General features: G+C 44.3%; 1 protein-coding gene across 2 annotated transcripts in view; it reads right to left on the bottom strand.

Moving 5' to 3' along the window:
- The window catches only part of LOC148020366 (uncharacterized), an 84,465-nt gene that overhangs the window by 36,567 nt on the left and 24,832 nt on the right, over window positions 1–23,066 (bottom strand). The window contains exons 2-3 of one of the 2 annotated variants that reach the window (XM_087700671.1): window positions 3,318–3,417; window positions 3,144–3,239 (exon numbers count right to left, since the gene is read on the bottom strand). In XM_087700671.1, coding sequence (XP_087556797.1) covers window positions 3,144–3,239; window positions 3,318–3,417 — 196 coding nt within the window. Of the gene's footprint in view, window positions 1–3,143; window positions 3,418–23,066 lie in introns of both variants that reach the window. The other variant, XM_087700670.1, reaches the window with a different exon arrangement.

Below are 23,066 nucleotides of genomic sequence, written 5' to 3' on the forward strand. Positions count from 1 at the left end.
CTTTCAGCAATTTATTGTCATGGCTGAAAACTCTAATGGCTGCAAATTGGTTACTCTCTACACTAACAACGGAGGGGAGTATATGTCAAAGGAATTTGCAGCATTTCTTTCTTCTAGGGGCACTATTCATCAGTGCACTACGCCTTCTACTCTACAACAAAATGGTATTGCTAAGTGCAAGAATAGATCACTTATGGAGATGGCCAAATGTATGCTTAAAGAAAAGTCTTTGCCAGATAAGTTTTGGTTGGATGCGATTCATACAACTTGCTATGTGCTGAACCATCTACCTTTTCAAGCATTAAAGACTCTCACACCTTATGAGGCATTGAATGGCAAAAAGCCAATGGTTGCACGCATGTGTACTTTTGGATGTCTTGCCTATACTCATGTTCCATCTCAAAAGAGAGACAAGTTGCAAGACAAAGAGATTAAATGCATTTTGATTGGCTACAATATTCAGAGCAAAGGATATCAATTGTATCAACCGGTTACAAGCAAAGTGTTTATGAGTAAGAGATGTTGACTTTGCTGAAAATTCAGAAATGTCTTCAGATAATTGCAAAAAATCAGCCCACTGTTGTTGAGCATGCACCCACTCAATTTCATGCACCATCACAGCAAATTCAGCAACCTGTCCATGCTGATTTTCAACCTAATTTTCTCTCCATTGAGTAGATCAGGATGATGCATAGACCACAAAGAGGGCTGCTATTCAGGCAGCAAAGATTGTGCCTAGATGGCTGTTGGATACCTTATGGGACAGCAAACAGGCTGCCCCTCTTTCTAGATGTAATAGAGCAGCTTCTCATCAAGTACCAGGGCTGCTATTCAAGAAGCAAAGACAATGTCTAGATGGCTGTTGGATACCTTATGGGACAGCAAACAGGCTGTCCCTCTTCCTAGACATACTAGAGCAGTTTCTCATCAAGTATCACGGAACTTTATAGATTGTGCTTTATTAGCCACTGCTTGTGGTGAAGAGCCTCTTTGTGTTGAGGATGCTTTGGAGGATACACATTGGCTGGATGCTATGCAATTATAGTTGTAGAGCATTGAAGATAATAGTACTTCCGAGTTATGTGACTTACCTAAAGGTGCCATTGGCACTAAGTGGGCCCTTAGGCTTAAATGTCATGCAAACAGTAGCATTGATCGCTACAAAGCTAGACTTGTGGCAAAGGGTTAACCATCCATACATTCGTTGCTTTGGCTGAACATCATGGCTGGAGTGTACATCAGCTTGACATTAAGACTACTTTCTTACATGGTGACTTGAAATGAGGAAGTCTATGTCAGCCACCAAGGTTTATAAAGAGAGGGTATGGAAAAGAAAGTATGCCATCTGTAGAAAGCCCTATGTAGGCTAAAATAGGCACCACGGGCATGGTACAAGAAGATTCGTTCTTACTTGATTGGCCTTGGATTTTAGAATGGCCTGATTGAGCGCGCCTTTTATCAGATCTACATATTGCACTTCTGTCAACTACATGTATCTACACTGACAATCACAACTCATTGGCAATTGCACGAAATCTAGTATTTCAAGCACAAACAAAGCACATTGAGGTGCATTATCACTATATCAAAGAGAGACTCCATGCAAGGGGGATTGATTTGATCTATGTGCCTACACAAGACAACATACCACACAGTGGTTCGTGCATCATTCTTACAAATTGCCCTAGCCTCAATACATTTAGTCATGTAATCCATGGCTACGATAATGTATCGAGCCTATGCAATTGGCCTGATGGGTCAGATAAAGTCTATACCCCATTTTTCAAAAGATTGGCATACAATCATTGGTGTGAGTTCCATTTTATCCTTTCGGATGGGCAACTTTGTTCGTTGGCACCCATCACAATTTTTGAAAAACCTAGCTACATCCTTAAAGCTAGTGGGCCACTAGAATTGGGCTTGAAGCACTTTTCAAACTATGGTATTCATGTCAAAGTATCCTCCAACAATGCCACCATATACTACTTGTAGCATATCCTCAATTTCATGATTGGAGGTGCACAGCTGAAGAGGACCGTCTTGCCCTAGGCAATACAACTGGCCAACCATCAATTGATAGGGTCGGGCCTTAATCAGGAGGCGTGTTAGTCGAGGCTTTTCAATTGGTTGTTCTAGTAGGTCTTGCTCGAGAATATGGACAATTTCATCGGCCCAATGAGACAAGCAAACATGTTTGCCAAGGCTCTAGCCAAAGAAAAGTTTGAAGCTTTTCACAAGGCTTCAGACTTACTTCCATTTGGGGATTGATCTATGACATCCCTATTTCGTTCACATCATTCACTCTGGGGAAGTTTGTCATATACACCTTGTATTTTCCTCTGAGTCATTCTAGTGTGAATGCAACCTATCCATGGACACTTTTTATCCTCCTGCAGAGGAAGGGTCTTTTCCTTGTGTGAACACGCTTCAGTGTGTAGGTCTATATAACCTTAGAGTTGTACCTTGTATTCTCATTCTTGTGATTCATTTTAGTGAAGGTACTCTTCCACGCTTCTGTCTGTCTATGCTCACTCTCACTCTCTACTCCATTTCTTGTCCATTGAAACATGCATCTCATGACGTGCTGATATAAAATCTATATATTCCACTGTTCTTAGTCTGCCCCTGCTCTCATTGCACAAAAAGTCCATGTCCCAAATCCTAGCCAACAATGATTCATACCCACTGGTCACTACTACAGGAACTGCAAGGACACCTAACAGCTCAGAACTAAGGTTGCCCATTAGTAGGCACCATAGAGTGACTGATTTAGATGATAGAAAGACAATGCTGAAAGTCAAATTGGACTAGACTAACTGGCCAGACAAATGGATACAAAGTATGATGAAGGCTTAGAGCAACAAATCAAAATGCCATGTTGTCAGCAGCATTTCCATAAAAGTCTTCGTTTCAAAGGGGTATAAATCATGTATACCTTAACATATAACATGAAGACCATCATTAGCATACAATATGAGAGTCTTCTAAGCAATACGAGCACATATACCAGAACATGCTAACACAGATTCACTTTGACCCTTGAACAGTAAGTTATAAGATTCACCAAACTCCACGAGAAATGTTATGGATTGTGAAAGAAGACTACACCTAGTGATTCTTGAATGATAAGAATTTCCTTTCACCTGTCCATCGGCTCCAGCATTCATAAAAATTGCCCCTCCAACAGTTCCAGGTATGCCAGATGCAAATTCAAGACCAGTAAACCCATCTTTTGAACACTGCATTCCAAAAGTATTGTAAGGATAGCCACTACCCACACGGTATAAACCAGGAGCAGTTTTTTCAAGAAAACATATCTGATTAAGGATAATACAGCCATCAAACCCACGATCATCAAATAAACAATTTGATCCCTTGCCAATAACAAGAAAGTGAATGCCATGCTGGGTGCAGTATCTGTAGAAGAAAAGTCCAAATAATGTATTTTGAGCTTTTACCCATTTGTTTACAGACCATGTAGACTAGAAAAAGGGCAACTTGACTGAGTTTATTTCTTTAGGCAGCCACAAAAAAAGAAATAAACTATCAATAGCCATAGTTCAGAAAGTACAGAATCCAGAAGGCCTCACTTCATATATCATAATTTAACTATAAAATAACTAAACAATGTGCTTTATTTAGCATACAATGATTCTGTTTTGTTGTCTTCTTTGTGCATACTAGACAAGAAGTGTTCCTTTCGGTTAGCTTGAACACTGGTTAGATTTACCAGTGCTAATTCAGAAAAAACATGATACTCCATAAATCTTACTGTTGCTAATGTTTCTCAAACAATCACAGCTTGACATTTATGTTTAACTGAATTTTCATTGGCTTAGGGCTGAGCTTGTTTTGCTCTATCATATATGAAGAGTAGACTACCTTTAGGTTGAGGAGGGCCTCCTCCACACCTTGGTTTACTATGTCAATCATATGGTAAGTTTATGGTGTTCCATCCAGTTCCAAGGACATGTTCAGCTCATACACATCCTTTACAATGGGCTCTAAGAATCAACTCTCCCTCAATCTATGCTGATGATGCCAAGTGAAATGATGTGATTCTCTGGAAAAAAAAAAAGAGTGAAATGATGTGCTGCAAATATCCCTCATTGTATAAAATACACTTATTTTCACAATTTGACGTAGTTCCCTGAAAGAATCTTCAACTAGAAGGGTTTGTGAGAGTGCACAACAAAAAGAGGAAAGTGCACACAGAGAGGAGACAGAGAGAGAACGCAAGCAAGAGAAGGAACAATGTGACTGCAATGGCCGAAGGTACAAGGCTGTAACAATCAGCCCCAACATGCAGCTCTACGCGCCAATGTGGGCACCAAACGGTAGTACTGATCACGAAGGATGAATGATGGATAATGAGAATGGGAGGGCAAGCCGCCTATATATAGGAAAACTAGGGCCAAATGTAGCCAAGCCCTAAAGCATATAAAATGACAAACAAATACAATGTCAGAGCTCCTAATGTCCTTGTCTGACTCAAACTGAGGTTCACAGGTAGGAGATGACCACACAAGAAACACAACTACTAACACCCCCTCTTAGATCTTGGATGTGGCAGAATGGCAAAGGAAATGTGGATCCGAGAGTGGCAAGAAGAGTGCCAATGCCGATGAAGTCCATCAATGAAGAAAGCCAGTCAAGAAGCAAGACCCCCTCTCTAGATAAAAATCTGATCAAACAAAAGGCCACCAAAGGGCTAAAGAAACTTAGAGGCCTCAAATGGATCACTCTTTAAAAATACAGTTGGGCATGGGTGAGACAAGTCTCTAACCCAACTCGGAGATGATAATGAGGAACTATCCAAGGCACCATAAGTTGCATTGAAACAATAGGAACCAAAGGCCAAGCAACAAAGCATGGTGGCTCAATGATAAAAAACAAAGATAGATGCATAAGGAAAAGGCCCAAAGGAGAGTGCAAAACTTAAAGGATCTCCTCACAATCCTAGAAAGTTCCCCTCTAAAACACAATGGGCCAAGAAATCCACACCTGTATCATCGATATCGTCTCCCTTTGAAAGGAATGGGAGGTATGAGGAAATCACCAAAGGAGAGGATGGGGGATGGGATGCAACCTATGAGATAAATGGTGAAGAATCAAAAACAAATGCAACTATAAAAAGTTGCCTCGGAGAGCCCTACCCAAGGGAAGGGAAATGGAGCATAGATAGTCCCCCTCTCTTGCCAACCTGTCACAAAAGTGGCTCCTATAGAAGACTCCTCAGCAAAGACAGGTCACAGCATGCTTAGTGAAGACTATGTGGGTCCCAAGACTAGGAAGGCCATGAAATGAAAAAAGAGAGAAGCCCAAGTCTAGAATATGTAGGGCCTCAAAAATAGAGCTCAAGGACGGTAAGACAATAGAGGCAAGGTACCAACACCACTAATCAGCACCGAAGAGATGTCACTAGCAGTGACGATACCCTCTGACATACAAAGATCCTTCAACAAATCAACTGGGGGAGTCATAGGACTCAAGGCACCACTCAATGAGCCAAGGTTGCTCAAAAGACGAGACACTCATAGAAGGCTCCTCCACCTAATAAATGTGTAGAAATGAAACCATCCTTTCTTTTCGGAAAGGGTGGTAATTACTGATCAAGCGCTTAATTACAGCAATCAACAAATAAACATAAACTGAAAGTGCACAATTTACCTTAAAATTCTTAGACAATAGACACCCTGTTCGCCCCAAAACTAGCTCCCCTTTCGGTATTTCTTTAACTTTATTGACTAATGGATTGGGTACAAGCTGAGATTCCACAATCTCCTTGGCTGATCCAAAAGCACCTTGATATAGATGCAATCAACACACAAAATGGGCAAATTGCCCCCTGAATTTCACTCAAGACTTGCTCTAATTGGACCCCAAAAGGCCAAATGTTGCCCCAAATTCACAATGGATGGGCTAGCATTTGAATTCCCTAGTAGTTCCACAAATGTCAGGTACTCAATTCAGCATTCAATGCCTTCTACTGATGGTATGGGTACTGGGGTGGCTGTTAAACCCTAATTTTTGTAGAAAAGTAGCTATAAAAATTAGGATTCACAGCAGACTTCCCTTTGCTGTCCGCCAAATCTGGCTGAGATAAGCTAAGATCTTTTAAGAATTGATTGAAGGAGGTGAGAGAATGCAAGAGAGAGAGAGAGAAAAAAAAAATTTTCAGAGACTTCTCACAAAGAAACCCTCCAATCTACCTGCTGCCTATTTCAACCAACAAGAAAAGTAATCGCCTATAGCCTGGGAGCATCAAAATGCTGTCACCAGCCAGCTAATGATGCCATCAGCCCTTGATGGGCCTTCTCTTGCTATGGACTTCCTAATGGACAGACAAGATAGTAAGAAATGACAAAAAGCAATGCTATTAGAGATGGAATCTCTCATGAAGAATGGCACTTAGGATTTGGTACATTTGCCAAAAGGACAAAAAGTGCTACCCTGCAAATGGGTTTACAAAATGAAAGTCACCTTTGGTTCTTTGCCCAAGTACAAGGCATGCTTGGTTGCTAAAGGGTACAAGCAAGAACACAGAATTGATTTTGATGAAATCTTTTCTCCTGTAGTCAAAATGACTACTTTGCAAACCATCTTGGACTTGGTTGCATCTAAGGATATGGAACTCATATAAATGGATGTAAAAAATGTCTTCTTACATGGTGATCTGCATGAGGAAATCTATATGCAACAACCTAAAGGTTTGCAACAACCTAAAGGTTTTGTTGCAAAGGGAAAAGAACACATGGAAATCTTTTCTCCTGTAGTCAAAATGACTACTTTGCAAACCATCTTGGACTTGGTTGCATCTAAGGACATGGAACTCATATAAATGGATGTAAAAAATGTCTTCTTACATGGTGATCTGCATGGGGAAATCTATATGCAACAACGTAAAGGTTTTGTTGCAAAGGGAAAAGAACACGTGCTATGTAAACTCAACAAAAGTCTGTATGGGCTAAAGCAGGCACCACGAGAATGATATCACAAATTCGATACATTTATGCAATCTCAAGGATTTCATCGTTCTCAAGTTAAAATCACATAGACTTAGATGATTCTTTCCTCCACCTTTAGGCACATTGCCTTTAGGTGGGAGGTTGTTGGGAATAAAGGCTTACCATGCCTTTTACCATGTTCGAGTGTGAATGCACCCTTTCACTTTTTGTACCTTATATATTCAAAACCTAAAAGGTGGTACACAGGTCTTTGTACCAAACATCAAGTGTCGTACTCACTCTCTCACTATACTGCTCTCAACTTTTTGCACCTTTACTCTCAGCTCACGAACAACCTTCTCAACAACTTCCTCTTCTCTTTCTGTTGCATGGCTTTGAAGGACGCAAGAGGAACTACTCAAGTAGAGTGCACATCAATCAAGATATATTCAGCTATGCAATGCAGAGAGAGAGAGAGAGAGAATGAACAGTCAAGAATGTGTACCAATGTGGTACACACAAAGAACAAAACAATGTATTTATACTTAGGGTACGGTACACTTACACCCACAAGCTTGTATTCACATGTGTAAATAAATATATACATGGGAGTAGCATAAGGACATTTACACCCAACAACCTCCCACTTAAAGGTCCTCAACAAACCTTTATTCAGCTCCCACTAGCTGAATGCAATGCTCATATTGAGCCTTTGCAAGACTTTTAGTGAGAATATCTGTAGGGTTATCTTGTCTTTTGATCTTAGTTCGTGTGACTAGACCATCATCTAGAACCTGTCTGATGAAGTGATATCACACATCAATACATTTGGTATGTGCATGAAACATGGCATTCTTAGCCAAGCATACAGCACTCTGACTATCACATCCAAGTACAAGTGTTCTGGTGGACAGCCCAAAATCCTTGACCAAACGACCAAGCCAAACAGCTTCTTTCGAACCTTTAGTGGCTGAAATATATTCAGCCTCAGTGGTAGAAAGTGCTACTATCTTTTGCAATCTAGAGCACCAAGAAATGGCCCCACTAGTAGTAATCAAGGTAAATATGTACCCACTAGTAGACTTGCGAGTATCCAAGTCACCTACAATATCTGCATCTACCTCTGCAGATCTAACGTACCCTTTCCATAGCAAATACATTTTCTTTACGTGCCCTTAAGGTACCAGAAGATGCATTTCGTTGTCTCCCAATGTGCTTTGCCAAGATTTTACATAAACTTGCTCACAACTCCCACTGCATGAGCAATGTCAAGTCTAGTGGCAACCATAGCATACATGAGTGACCCACAAGCTGAAGCATAAGGAACACCCTTCATAGAGTTGGGTGCCTTATCATCTTTTGGGCAATCTGCTTTGCTAAGCTTAAGGTATGGCAGTAAAGGAATACCAAGCGGCTTAGTATCTGTCATAGAAAAACGATCGAGTACTTTGCTGATATACTTTGCTTGTGAGAGAAATAAGAGTTGCTGCTCTCTATCTCTTGCCACACGCATGCCCAAAATGTGCTCAACTCCACCCAAGTCCTTCATGGAAAAGGCTGAATTCAGCTCTCTTTTCAATGCATTAGCCTGGCTTTTATGCTTACCAACAATAAGCATATTATCCACATAAAGCACAAGTATTACAAGCCTTCCATCATCAGCCTTCTTTATATATAAACAATGATCTGCATTGCTGTGAGAGGGTTGAGAGGATCGAAGCTCAACTGAGAGTGCAGCAGACAATGTGAAGAGTAAAGCATGACACCCAATGCAATAGACTGAAAGAGTGTAAGATAAAAGTACAAGGTACAACCCTTAAATCTTAGGGTTATAAGAGGGTGTTCACACCCGAAAGTGTGTGCAACATGATAAGTACCCGTAAATGTGTAACATAGGCACATACAATAAAGAGAATGAATCTAGGGGAAAAACCCTCTCGTACTGAGAGTAAAAAGTGCCCCAATGTCCTACTGATCACCGACACTCCTCTGTGAGCGTAGGCGTGAGTGAAACCCAACAAATCCCCCTGGAGCAAAGAGTGATCAAGATACAAGGGTCATCCTCCACCAAAGGATATCAAACTTAAAGCATTGCGAAATGCTTCAAATATCTCAGGAGGAAGAGCTTTGGTGAAGATGTCTACCACATTACTGGTGGCAGGGCAATAGACAAGGCTGATATCTCCTGCATGTAGCCTCTCTCTGACAAAGTGATAATGCATCTCAATGTGTTTCGTGCATGCATGAAACACTGGGTTTCGTGCCACTGCAATGGCACTCTGACTATCAATAGACAAAAAAGTAGGCTCTGTGACAGATACATCCAGATCGTGTAGCAAGCGTTTAAGCCATACACATTCAACTATGGTAGTGAAAGCTGCCTTGTATTCAACTTCACATGACAATGTGGAAATAGTGGACTGTTTCTTGCTAAGCCAAGATATGCAAGATGAGCCTAGAAAGAAACAATTGCCACTAGTAAAGTGACGTGAGAATCATAATCACCAGCCCAATCAGAATCACTGTAAGCATGTAAGTACAATGGTCCCCCTCTTGGTATAAAGCAATCCAAGAGATATAGTACCCTACAAGTAATGGAAAACACACTTGACAACTTGCTAATGTGACATGCGTGGCTGATGCATATATCTACTCAGGGTTGAAACTGCAAACTATATGTCCGGCCTAGTGTTGCATAGGTAGATTGTTGGAGCGCGCGGGTAGCAGAAGCGTGAAGATTTGCAGCAGAGGAAGTGAACAGGTGAGTGAGAGTGAGAGTAAGAGTGACGAACAGATTTAGGTGTACCAACAATGTGTTGGTACACAAAGAATAAAATGTATTTATACTTAGGGCCCGTAAGGGTACATTCACATGTACAACATAACAATACACGTGTAAAATACACAGAGGTGAATAAAGGACCTTTACATCCCAACAACCTCCCACTTAAAGGTCCGGAGTGAACCTTTAACCAACTCCCACTAGTCGTATGCAATGCTTATGCTGAGCCTTGCCTAGACTTTTAGTGAGAACATCTACAAGATTGTCCTGTGTTTTGATCTTGGTCAATGTGATTAGACCGTCCTCCAGAATCTATCTGATAAAGTGATATCGCACATCAATATGCTTTGTGCGTGAATGATACATGGCATTTTTAGCCAGATACACAGCACTCTGGCTATCACATCCCAACACTAGAGTACTCATAGACATGCCGAGATCCTCTGCGAGTCTGCTCAACCATATAGCTTCCTTAGAAGCTTCAATAGCTGATATGTATTCAGCTTCAGTAGTACTCAGTGCGACAATGTTCTGCAACCTGGAGCACCAAGAGACGGCCCCTCCAGCAACTGTAAAGACATACCCGCTAGTGGACCTGCGAGTGTCTAAGTCACCTGCCATGTCTGCATCACAATAACCCTACAAATTAAGTGCACCCTGCCCATAGCAAATACACTTTCTTTGTGTACCCTTCAGATATCTAAGAATACTCTTGACAACCCCCCAATGTGGTTTGCCAGGATTTGACATAAACCTGCTAACAACTCCCACTGCATGAGCAATGTCTGGACGAGTAGCCACCATAGCATACATAAGAGAGCCACAAGCTGATGCATAAGGGACTCCCTTCATAGCATTGGCTTCCATGTCATCTTTTGGGCTGTTGGCTTTAGTAAGCTTAAGGTATGGAGGTAAGGGTACTCCGAGAGGCTTAGCTTCAGCCATGTTAAATCTGTCCAGTACCTTTTCAATGTACTTTTCTTGAGATAAGAACAGCAATTTCTGCGTTCTATCCCTACGAATCCTATGCCCAATATATGCTCTGCATTCCCCAAATCTTTCATGGAAAAAGCTGATTTCAGCTGATCTTTGAGAGCATCCAAGCTAGTCTTTCTCTTTTCAGCTAACAACATATCATCCACATACAAAACAAGTATGATAGGGCTGCCATCTGTATCCTTTTTCATATACAAACAATGATATGCATAGCTGCGTGTAAACCCATGTGAGAGCATAAAAGTGTCAAACTTTTTGTACCACTGCCGTGGTGCTTGTTTCAGCCCATATAAGCTGCGTTTTAGTTTACACACCAACTACTCTTTTCCAAGAACTACAAAACCCTCGGGTTGTTTCATGTAGATCTCCTCATCAATGTCACCATGCAGAAAAGTTGTTTTCACATCCATTTGGTACATCTCTAAATCCAATACAGCAGTGAGAGCAAAAAGCACACGTAGTGTGGTCATCTTCACAACAGGTGAGAAAACCTCCTGGAAGTCAATCCCTTCCTTCTGTGCATACCCTTTGGCAACCAATCTTGCCTTGTACTTGGGTTTCCCATCAACTGTCTTTACTTTGTAAACCCATTTGTTTGGAAGAGGCTTTCTTCCTTTGGGCAACGACACAAGATCCCAAGTATCATTAGCATACAGAGATTTAATCTCTTCCTGCATAGCTAGCTCCCACTTATTGCTGAATTTGCATGACTTAGCCTCTTTATATGTCAGAGGTTCACCCTCATCAGTAAGCATCACATAATGCAAAGAGGGGTCATACCTATGTGGCTGTCTTCTTGGGCGTGTAGACCTGTGTACCCAATGATCTACATTCTCAGGAATCGGATCTACATCTGGAGGCATGTTATTTTCAGCATTTATTGGCTGCTGTAAGCCATTTTCAGCATGCTGTTCATGCTGTACAGCACCTTCATTTTCATTTCCAGCACCTGCATTTTCATAATCAGCAAGTCTATCTTGCTGTCCATAACCTCCCTGTGCTTCTATTTGGTGTCCATCATCATCTGGCTCAAAGATAACCGGCTGATCATCAGTTTCAGCCTGTGGTACAGCACCATGAGGCTCATCATTTGAAGTAATAGGTGGCTGCAAATTCTGAAATTTGACCTTTTTCATGTCTTCATCAGAGGGTAAAGTACCTTTCAGCAACTTTGCCTCATTAAACACAACATTACAGCTGCGAACAATTTTCTTGGACTAAGGTAGCCACACTCTATAGCCAAATTCACCCTCATCACCATAGCCCATGAAAATGCCTTTGGTGGATTTCGGGTCAAGTTTATTCCTCAGCTCATTTCTAACATGCACAAAAGCATCACAGCCAAATATTCGTAAATGGTCATATGTGTTAGCCTGCTCTTATTCAGTCTCAGTCTGTCATCTCCTGGTTGTGAGCTCCTGTCAGAGTCTGACAGGAGACAGAGGAGCTCTGTCAATGTGTTTTTAGGCTGCTTTTGTTAGTATGCAGCCTTGGGCATTTTACAGCCCAATTTGGGCTGTTTCTGGGCTGACTGCCCATTATTTTGGGCAGTCGGACCAGTTCTGGTCAGTCGGACCAGATCTGGCCATAGTCGGCCAGATCTGGCCAGGTCGGCCAGTTTAGCTGGTCGGCCAGTTTGCTGGCTGGGGGCTATTTATAGCAGCCCCCCCAGTCAGACCAGCATTCACTCTCTGCAGGTACAGCACTGCTTCCTCCGTCTCCGTCTCCGGCATTGGTGCTGCCTCTGCTTCCAGTCTGTCCTGGTTCCCTCACTGACGCTCCGGGCTGCGTGCAGGGACTGTTCTGTCCATTCCAGTGTATTCAGCATTCATCTCAGTCAGTGCAGACTTTCTTCCTTCATTCTCTGCTTCTTCTCTCCTCTCCTCTGTGTTCGTGTTCTTCTTTCGCTGCACACTCTCACATGGTATCATCGCCTGATTGAGAGCACGGAGGACGAGAGAAATACCTTACTGCTGCTGCCCACAGTTCCACAACAGCCAGGCGATTGCTTCAGGCGGCTGCCAACAGGTCCATCCCAGCCAGGCGACTGCATCAGGAGGCTGTACAGCCTGCGTTTGCTGTACACAGGGGCTGCCACGTCATCCAGTGACGCAGCAACCCTGCGTTTGCTGCCAGGCGACCTCTTCTGCTGCAGGGCGACCTTCCTACAGCCTGCGTTTTGCTGTTCTGCAGGTCGCTTCTACCCCCGGCTGCTCCTTTCCTGCAGGCGACCTCTGTCTGGGCTAGTTCCCCGTGCTGGTGGTCTCGATTCTGGTGTTCGACATCAGATCTATTTGCGTTTTGCAGATCCAGGTGTTCGTAGGCACTCTCTGCCTGCGTCTTGGTGGTTGGTGACCACATTGTTGGTCCTATTTCGTCAGCGGCACAACTTTCTTTGGTATTTTGCAGATTGGAAGATGTCTTACCAGTTTTCAGGCTTTGAAGACTCAGAGGATGAGCTTCTTTCTCATCATTCCTCTGAGCGGAGGCGGGACTATCGTGAAGTTCGACATCGGGAAGACCCTTCTCGCACTCGTCCTTCTTCAGTCCATGCATCTCAGAGGGTTCCATCTATTGCGAAGGTTTCTTCAGTGAAGACTGCATCAGATGTGCGGATGCCTTCCTTGATTCCCTCTATCCAGGTGCCCATTCTCCCTTCCTTTCCGAAGGAAGACAAGTTGGATGGTTCCAACTATTCCCTATGGTCATGCAAGGTGGCTTGCATCCTTGATACCTTTGATCTGTGGGAGCTTGTTTCTTCGCCCATCGACCAACCCCCCGTGGATTTGTCCGATGGCACCTCTATGGACCGTGCAGCCTTATGGGATAGGCTCAACTCTCGAGCCCGTTCCTTTCTTTTTATGAGTCTCCATGATTCTGTTCTTGTACATGTTCACAGGTTAAAGACCGCGGCGGAAGTATGGACAAAGCTTGCATCTTTGTATCAGCACAAGACATTTGCCCACAAGATTTCCCTGGAGAAGAAGTTGCGGATGCTCAGTCTTGATGGTTCTTCTTCCATGAAGGAGCACATCACGAAGATGGAGGATATGCGAGGCGAGCTAGCCTCTCTTGGTCGTCTGATATCGTCTGAGGATATGGCGATGATTCTGTTGACTCAGCTGCAATCACCCCGTTATGATGTCTTCTACACCAGCCTCATCACTACGAGAACCCGTGAGACTCTCCTATGGGAGGAGCTTTCCCCGCTTGTCTTGGAGCATGACGAGCGACTCAAAGAGGTGGGAGCTAGTGGCTCCACCAAGGCATTTACGGCTGGCACAGGTGGTGGCAAGAAGAAGAAACAAAAGAAGGAGAAGTCCAAGGACAAGAAGGAGGAAGATAAGAAGGATGCGAAGGAGAAGAAGCCCAAGTGTCCCCATTGTGGGAAGGGCACTCATCCCGAGGAGAAGTGTTGGCAGAAGTATCCCCATTTGAAGCCTAAGGAGAAGGACTCGAAGGCGGCCCCAACCACAACAGAATCTGCGTTTGTGCATCTCTTTGTTGAGGAAGACACTGCCCTAGCTTCTACCACACAGGAGAAGCCTTGGCTCGTCGACAGTGGAGCATCTTCACATATGACCTTCCGTCAGGATTGGCTTCAGGATCTTCGTTCCAGAGGGGGTACAGTCACCATTGGTGACAATTCTACAGTTCCTGTTCATGGAGTGGGGACTTTACCTATGTTTTCTGACAGGCGGTCTTCCTCCGCCAAAGTTCTCTATGTGCCTGATTTGGGCTTTAACCTATTATCTGTGCATGGTCTTACTCAGTTAGGTACCCGAGTCATTTTTACTCAGGATGCAGTCACAGTGGAGGATGCTTCTACAGGTGATGCTCTTTGGACAGGTACACAGGAGGGTGGGCTTTATACGCTCACAGCCTTGGCTGCGCGGACTTCCCATGAGCTTGGGCTGCTCTGGCATGCTCGGTATGGTCATTTGAACCTCGATTCTCTTCGCCGGGCTTCTAGGAGGAAGATGGTGGAGGGACTTCCTGATTTCCCTCCTCTTCACACTTTGTGCCCTAGCTGCTTGAGGGGCAAGCAGCACCGGCAGCCTCACCCGAAGGTTGCTTCTAGGAGGGCTACTTCTCCGCTTGAGTTGGTTCATACCGACCTTTGCGGACCTATGGGCACGGCCTCCCTTGGGAAGGCCAAGTATTTGATGCTGATTGTGGACGACTTTAGTCGTTATGTGTGGCCTTATTTCTTGGAGTACAAGAGCGAGGCGTACTCCCGTTTCTGTGAGTGGCAGGTGTTTGTGGAGACCCAAACAACTTCCAAGGTTCGTGGTGTTCGAGCTGATCACGGTGGAGAGTTCACTTCTCACCTTTTCTCTCAGTTTTGCAGGGATCATGGTATTCGGGTGGAGTATTCCCATCCGAACACACCATCAGAGAATGGTGTGGTGGAGCGTACGAATCGGACCATGATTGAGATGGCCCGATCTATGCTGGAGCATAGGAGTCTTCCTCATTTCCTTTGGGGTGAGGCGGTGGCTACAGCGGTGCATATTCGCAACCGCTCTCCAACTTCGGCGTTACAGGACATGACTCCATATGAGGCTTTCTTTGGAAAGAAGCCTTCCGTGTCCCATTTTCGCATCTTTGGGTGCGATGCTTTTGTCCATGTGGCCAAGAAGAAGAGGAAGACGAAGTTCGACTCTAAGTCGAGAAAGCTTAACTTCGTTGGTTATAGTACGACCACGAAGGGATATCGGCTCTACGACCCGACGACTCAGCAGATTGAGGTGAGCAGGGATGTGATCTTTGATGAGGCTTCGGCCTCTGAGGATCCGATTGATGGTTCTATTACAGATGTTTCTTCATCCTCGACGGACCCCCCCCCCCCCCCACCTTCTCTCCCTTCACTTCCTTCCAGGATCACCCTTAGCACCCCCCCTATTCCTCCTCCTTCGGCTTCCCTTTCCCCTTTGGTGGATGTGCCTTCGTCTTCTACGAGCTCTTCTACCGCCACTTTGGGATCTTCACGGGATATACAGCCTTCTTCAGATGCAGAGGATTTACCTTCACTCGGTGAGGGGGAGTCCCTCTCCGATTTGGGTGCTTTACAGGTTCCGGAGACCCCCCGGTCTCCCTCACAGAAGGAGTCTCTCAGGATTCCTTTATGGTATCGCCGGCTCATGCAGGATTCAGGTGTTACTCACTTTCCTGCTTCTTCTACAGGTCCTCGTCGATCAGCCCGTTTACAGGCCCAGCGGGACAGTTCACTATGTGTGAACTATGCTCTTATGTCACAGATTCTTCAGGATTCCGAGCCTTCCACTATGGAGGAGGTGCACAGGATATTTGGAGACAGGCTATGCAGGCCGAGCTCGACTCCATCGAGCGAAACCATACGTGGGAGCTTGTACCGCGTCCCGCGAAACGAAAGGTGATTGGTGTGAAATGGGTCTTTAAGACCAAATATCTTGCAGATGGCTCCTTGGACAAGCATAAAGCTAGGCTTGTTGCCAAGGGTTTTGCCCAGCGTGCAGGGTTGGATTACTTTGAGACTTTTGCTCCTACAGCTAGGATGTCCACCATCCGAGTGCTTTTGGCTCTTGCTGCTCATCACCGTTGGCCTGTCTATCAGATGGACGTCAAGTCTGCTTTTCTGAATGGCGTTCTTGAGGAGGAGATTTATGTTTCACAGCCTCCTGGTTTTCTTGTGCAGGGGAAGGAGGATCATGTCTACAGGCTGCGGAAGGCTCTTTATGGCCTAAAGCAGGCTCCTCGTGCTTGGTACCAGCGGATTGACCGCTTCTTTCTACAGAGTGGCTTTGCGCGCTCCGCTTATGATCCCAACCTCTACTTACGGGTTGTGGATTCTCTTTCGGTGTTCCTCATCTTGTATGTGGATGATCTTATCATTACAGGGAGCGACACTCAGCAGGTGGAGCATACACGGTCCATTCTACAGCAGGAGTTTGACATGACGGATCTAGGGATCCTTCACTTCTTTCTAGGTCTGGAGATCTATCAGATGGCATAGGGCATTTTTATCTCGCAGCACAGGTACATCTCCGAGCTTCTTTCAGAGTTTGATATGGCTGAGTGTCGGCCTATCTCATGCCCTATGGACCCTGAGTCCAAGCTTTTGACAGCTGGAGTTCCTCTTACCGATCCCACCCGTTACAGGTGCCTTGTCGGCTCTCTTATCTGGCTGCTTCACACTCGGCCGGATATCTCCTTTGTGGTGGCTTTATTGTCTTCCTTTATGCAGACTCCTACCCAGGATCACTGGCAGGCGGCCTTGCGGGTTCTTCGCTATTTGCAGGGGACTCGATCCTTTGGGATCATGTATGGAGATGGGATTACCCTTTCTGGATGGAGTGATTCTGATTGGGCAGGTGATGTGGATTCGCGACGATCCACTACAGGTTATGCTTTCACCCTTGGATCTGGTGATGTCTCTTGGAGCAGCAAGAAGCAGCCTACTGTGGCACTTTCTTCTACAGAGGCTGAGTATCGGGCCCTATGTTCGACCGCTATGGAGGCAGTTTGGCTCCGTCGCTTACTCGTGGAGATTGGCTTTTCCCAGACCGGACCTACGGAGCTGCGCGTGGATAACCAAAGTGCTCTTGCTCTGGCTAAGAACCCGGTGTTTCATGCTCGTACGAAGCACATTGAGGTTCAGTATCACTATGTTTGAGAGCGGATCGTGGATTCGGAGCTGGTGGTGGTCTATTGTCCTACGGTGGCCAATGCAGCTGATCTCTTTACGAAGCCGTTGCCTCAGGCTTCTTTGCTTCATCACATGCGGTTCTTGGGTCTTCAGACTCTCCCAGGAGTTGAGAGGGGGTGTTAGCCTGCTCTTATTCAGTCTCAGTCTGTCATCTCCTGGTTGTGAGCTCCTGTCAGAGTCTGACAAGAGACAGAGGAGCTCTGTCAGTGTGTTTTTAGGCTGCTTTTGTTAGTATGCAGCCTTGGGCATTTTACAGCCCAATTTGGGCTGTTTCTGGGCTGACTGCCCTTTATTTTGGGCAGTCGGACCAGTTCTGGTCAGTCGGACCAGTTCTGGTCAGTCGGACCAGATCTGGCCATAGTCGGCCAGATCTGGCCAGGTCGGCCAGTTTAGCTGGTCGGCCAGTTTGCTGGCTGGGGGCTATTTATAGCAGCCCCCCCAGTCAGTCCAGCATTCACTCTCTGCAGGTACAGCACTGCTTCCTCCGTCTCCGTCTCCGGCATTGGTGCTGCCTCTGCTTCCAGTCTGTCCTGGTTTCCTCACTGACGCTCCGGGCTGCGTGCAGGGACTGTTCTGTCCATTCCAGTGTATTCAGCATTCATCTCAGTCAGTGCAGACTTTCTTCCTTCATTCTCTGCTTCTTCTCTCCTCTCCTCTGTGTTCGTGTTCTTCTTTCGCTGCGCACTCTCACAATATGAGGCCAGTTTGCCAGACCAAACCTCCTCAGGAATGCCATTATTTAGGGACCTGTTTGGAGAGCAGTTGCAAATGTGAACCGCAGTTTTAAGTGCCTCTCCCCAAAATTCATGAGGGAGATTAGCAATGGACAGCATGCACCGCACTCTCTCACATAGAGTCCTATTGTATCTTTCAGCCACACCATTTGAAGAAGGGCTGTAAGGGGCTGTAAGCTACCTCTTGATCCCATGCAAGTCACAAAAGGACTTAAATTCATTAGACGCGAACTCACCCCCATTATCAATTCTCAAGCATTTCAACTTTCTACCTGTCTGAGTGGTCACGAATGCATGAAAAGTTTTAAAAACAGCAAACACTTCACTTTTCTTTTTCAACAAATAAACCCAAATCTTCCTAGAACAATCATCAATAAAAGAGGCAAAGTATGCAGCACCACCCAACGATTTCAAAGGCATGCTACATACATCAGAATGCACCAAGTCCAATACATTTGACTTACGAGAGACACCAGAGTAAAAGGAATTTTTCATTTGCTTTCCAAACTGACAGTCATTACAAAAATCAAGTTTAGAGCCTTTTCCATCAATCCTCTTCAAAGAGGTAAGAACATCAAGTCCTTTCTAGCTCATATGGCCTAATCTCTTATGCCATAACTCCAAATGACAATCAATTTCAGCAACTGCAAGAAACTTGCCATTCAAAGCTTTACAGTGCAAACAATACAAAGTGCCCTTCTTGGTTCCTTTAGCAATCAGCATGGAACCCCTTTTTAATTTCCATAAACCACTACCAAACAGTGTGGTGTAACCATGCAAGTCAAGCTGTCCAACAAATAGTAAACTCTTCTTGATGCCAAGCACATATCTGACATCTTTCAACACAAGTTCTTGCCCATTATCCAAAGACAAGTGTATGGTGCCAATCCCATCAATGCTGCAAGCATGATTATTTCCAAGGTAAACCTTGCCATAACAGCCTGCATCAAAAGTAGCAAAACACTCCAAGCATGGAGTCACATGGAAAGAGGCACCAGAGTCTACAATCCAAGTCTGAGTGACACGATCATCAACTGACAAAAGTGCATCAATCACATCAGCCTTGGTGATCTGCATATCCTGCATGTGATATACAAGGGCATCATAATCCACTGCACATAACACATCAGCCTTTGCATCTGAGAGCTCTTCTATGACAACACTAGAGGCCACATTGGCCTTTTCCTTGCCTTTACCTGCCTCAGATGCATCTGTCTTTTCCTCTTTCTTCTTTTTGTCTCCTGCATTCTTCTTTCTCTCTTGTTCCTTCTTGTAATACCTACAATCAGGCTTCTTGTGGCCCTTCCGACCACACTAATAGCATGTAACATCACTATTTTCTTTTCCTTTTCTCTTGCTCCTGCTTCTCTGTCCAGCATTTGCATTTTTCTTTTCAGCCCTGCCTCTAACATTATAAGCTGAGTTGCTGCCTTCTCCACTAGACTTACGTCTAATTTCTTCATTCAAGATCGAATCCCTCAAACCATGATATGTGAGATTGGGGTTATTGCTGAGAGAACCAACCAAAGTCTCCCAAGAGTCAGGCAATGTCATGATCAAAAAGATCGCCCTCAACTTATCATCAAAATCCAAACTTGCATCCTTGAGCTGATTTAAAATGCCAATAAATGCACTCAAGTGCTCAGCTGCAGGCTTGGACTCATCCAGCCGCATATTCACCAACTTACGCATTAAATGCACCTGATTGACAAGTGTAGTGATCTCATAGGTAGTCTTCAACTTCTCCCATATTGCATGACCAGTGTCTAAACCCTTAATGTCTGTCAAAATGTCATCAGTGACACCCATCTTTATATAAGCCACAGCCCTTTTATTGACTTTGGCCCAATCCGCCTCAGACATTTGTGCGGGTTTATCCATTTACAAAGCATCCTCACAATCCTTTAAGAACAGTATGCCCTGCATACGATCTTTCCAAAGATCAAAGCCTTGACCATCAAACCGCTTGATTTCCATCAAACTTTTAATGTCAGAACTGGAAGAAGTTGCAGCCATTTTTTCACAAGTATAAGTGTAAAAGCACTGAACTGCAAGAGCACAGGCTAAATCAGCAAATACACTACTGTTCTTGCATAACCAGCAATAATCCTCTGCTGTTTTGACATAAACCAGCCACTGCACAGGCAAATAATGCAGAAATTTATCAAATTCTGCACAAAATCCCAAATTTCCAGGTCCAAATGTGCGCAAATGTCAGCCAAACTGACTCAGCTGAGCAAAATTGCATCAATACATGAAAAGCCCCAATTTTCCTTGGTCCAATGCCAAGAAATTTTACTCGGATGAGCAAAATTCCAACAAATTTTGAAAAATCCCCAAATTAATTGAGGTCAATGCGCACAATGTCTGCAATTTCTGACACAGATGTCACTGTCAAGCATAAACAGCATCAAATCTGGGAAAAGCCCCAAATTTCCAGGTTCAAATTTGACCAAATCTGAGAACTGTGGTTGCGCGCGCGAACTCCCGTCAGTGGCAAAAGGGTTCCTTGCAGTAAACCTTAGAGAAATTTAAAAATTTTCTGGAAGAAAAATGTGTCAAATCACCCCGTCACCAGCCGTTGACTGTCGCGCTGCCCGTCAGATGCCACGCAGTCTGCGTGAGCTGTCGCCTGCAGTCGTTGACCTGCGCCTGATGCCACGCAGCCTGTCGCTGCAGTTTCGTGACTTGTGCAGCCTGCGCCTGATGCTCGTGACCTGCGCCTGATCAAAAACGACCTGTCCTAGCTGCTCGTGACCTGTTTGACTGCCGCCTGATCAAAAAACGACCTGTCCCTACCTGCCAGGTCAAAAACGACCTGTCGCCTGTCTATCAGGCTATTGCTTGCACAAAACGTGACCTGCAACACTATCGCTTGACTGTCCAGCACATACACGTGCCTAGAAACAGTGACGCCCTGACCTGTATGAGTGACGACTTACTGATTTCTCGCGAGCGAAGAGCTGGTGTTATCTCACACGGACTTCGAGGAGCGCGAGCACCTTAACCTCTGCTCTGATACCAGTTGTTGGAGCGCGCGCGTAGCGGAAGCGTGAAGATTTGCAGCAGAGGAAGTGGACAGGTGAGTGAGAGTGAGAGTAAGAGTGACGAACGGATTTGGGTGTACCAACAATGTGTTGGTACACAAAGAATAAAATGTATTTATACTTAGGGCCTGTAAGGGTGCATTCACATGTACAACATAACAATACACGTGTAAAATACACGGAGGTGAATAAAGGACCTTTACATCCCAACATAGATAAGGCATCCAACTGCTAGAGAATATGTGTGTATATCAAACAAATCACTATCATCATGCAATGACAGCTTCAGTCCAGGTTCCATTGGTGTACAGATTGGCTTGTAATCCTGTAAGCCAAATCTCCAAGGAGTTTACCAATGTATCTTGATTGTGATAAACCGATACCTCTAACATCATGTATGAACTAAATGCCCAAGTAATAATGCAAAGACACCAAGTCTGACATCTCAAAAGTTTGCTGCAAATTTCGTTTAAATACCGAAATTTGATCAGCATGTGTCCATGTAAGCAAAAGGTAATCGACATATAGACAAATGATCAGCATGGATCCCCCCTCTTTACATACGTAAAGGGTAGACTCTAATGAGTTGTTTATAAATCCTTGGCTGAGCAAGGCATCAATCTTGGTGTACCAAGCTCTAAGAGCTTGTTTCAAGCCATATAAAGCCTTTTTCAGCTTGCAAACCAAGTGTTCGGATCCCTCAACTGCAAAACCAATGGGCTGCTGTACATATACTTCTTTATGAAGTTCCCCATGTAAAAATGTAGTCTTAATATCTAATTGATGCACAATCCATCCATAATGGGCAACCAAAGCATCCATAGACCTCATGGTAGTCATGCGAGAGGTGGGAGCAAATGTCTCCTCATAGTCAATGCCTTTTTTTTGTGCATGGCCCTTGGCTGCAAGCCTTGCCTTATATTTGTCAATGAATCCATCTATATTCCTTTTTAGCTTGTAGACCCATTTTGTTCCAATGGCTTTCTTCCCAATAGGCAAAGACACTAAATCCCATGTTTGATTCTTAATGATAGAATCAAACTGAGCTTGCATTGCTGCCATCCAATGCACACTATGTTATGCATCCTCAAAATATTCAAGCTCCTCATCATCAACTGTACTTGCTACCATAACAAACTCCATAGTATGTGCAGTATCATGCATACGAGCTTGCCTTCTAGTACGACTAGTCATGGGAGCATCCAAATGACTATCTTTCATAGTCTGTAAATACCATCTAGGCATTTGTCTTGCCTCCTGACTGTGCACAAGCTCTTGCTGAATTTCAGATTCAGCACTTTACTGAATATTCGAATCAGCCAATGGCTGATTTTCTGCATTTTCCAATGGAGCAGCTGGCTGAACATTAAGTTCACTTGCTGAAACTCCAACTGAATCACCAAATGAAATGGGCAGCAGCCCTTCAAATACATCACGGGCAGCCTGATATGTGTCAAAACCAGCAAGGAATAATTCTGATTTTTCATTGAAAAGTACATCCCTACCAACAAATACCTTTTTAGAGACAGGATCATGTAGTTTGTATCCTTTGCTCTCATTGCTATATCCCACAAAAATACATTTGACAGCCTTGTTATCCAACTTTTTTCTAAGTACCTGGGGAATGTGTGCATATGCAAGACACCCAAAGGTACAAAAGTGCCCAACAGAAGGTTTCCGGCTGTTCCAAGCCTCAAAGGTGTGACATTCTTTAATGCTTTGGTGGGGGATCCGTTTAAAACATGGCAAGTTGTAACTAGCCTTCCTTTCGTGGATGGGTGGTAAATCCTTGATTACAACTTAATTACAGCACCAAACAATTAATGCAAATCTGAAAATACAAATTTACCTACTGATCTTGGGCAATGCACA

Source organism: Lygodium microphyllum, chromosome 19, assembly GCF_053477565.2.
Source record: "Lygodium microphyllum isolate KBCC chromosome 19, Lygodium_microphyllum_v1.1.10, whole genome shotgun sequence".
Lineage (NCBI taxonomy): Eukaryota > Viridiplantae > Streptophyta > Polypodiopsida > Schizaeales > Lygodiaceae > Lygodium > Lygodium microphyllum.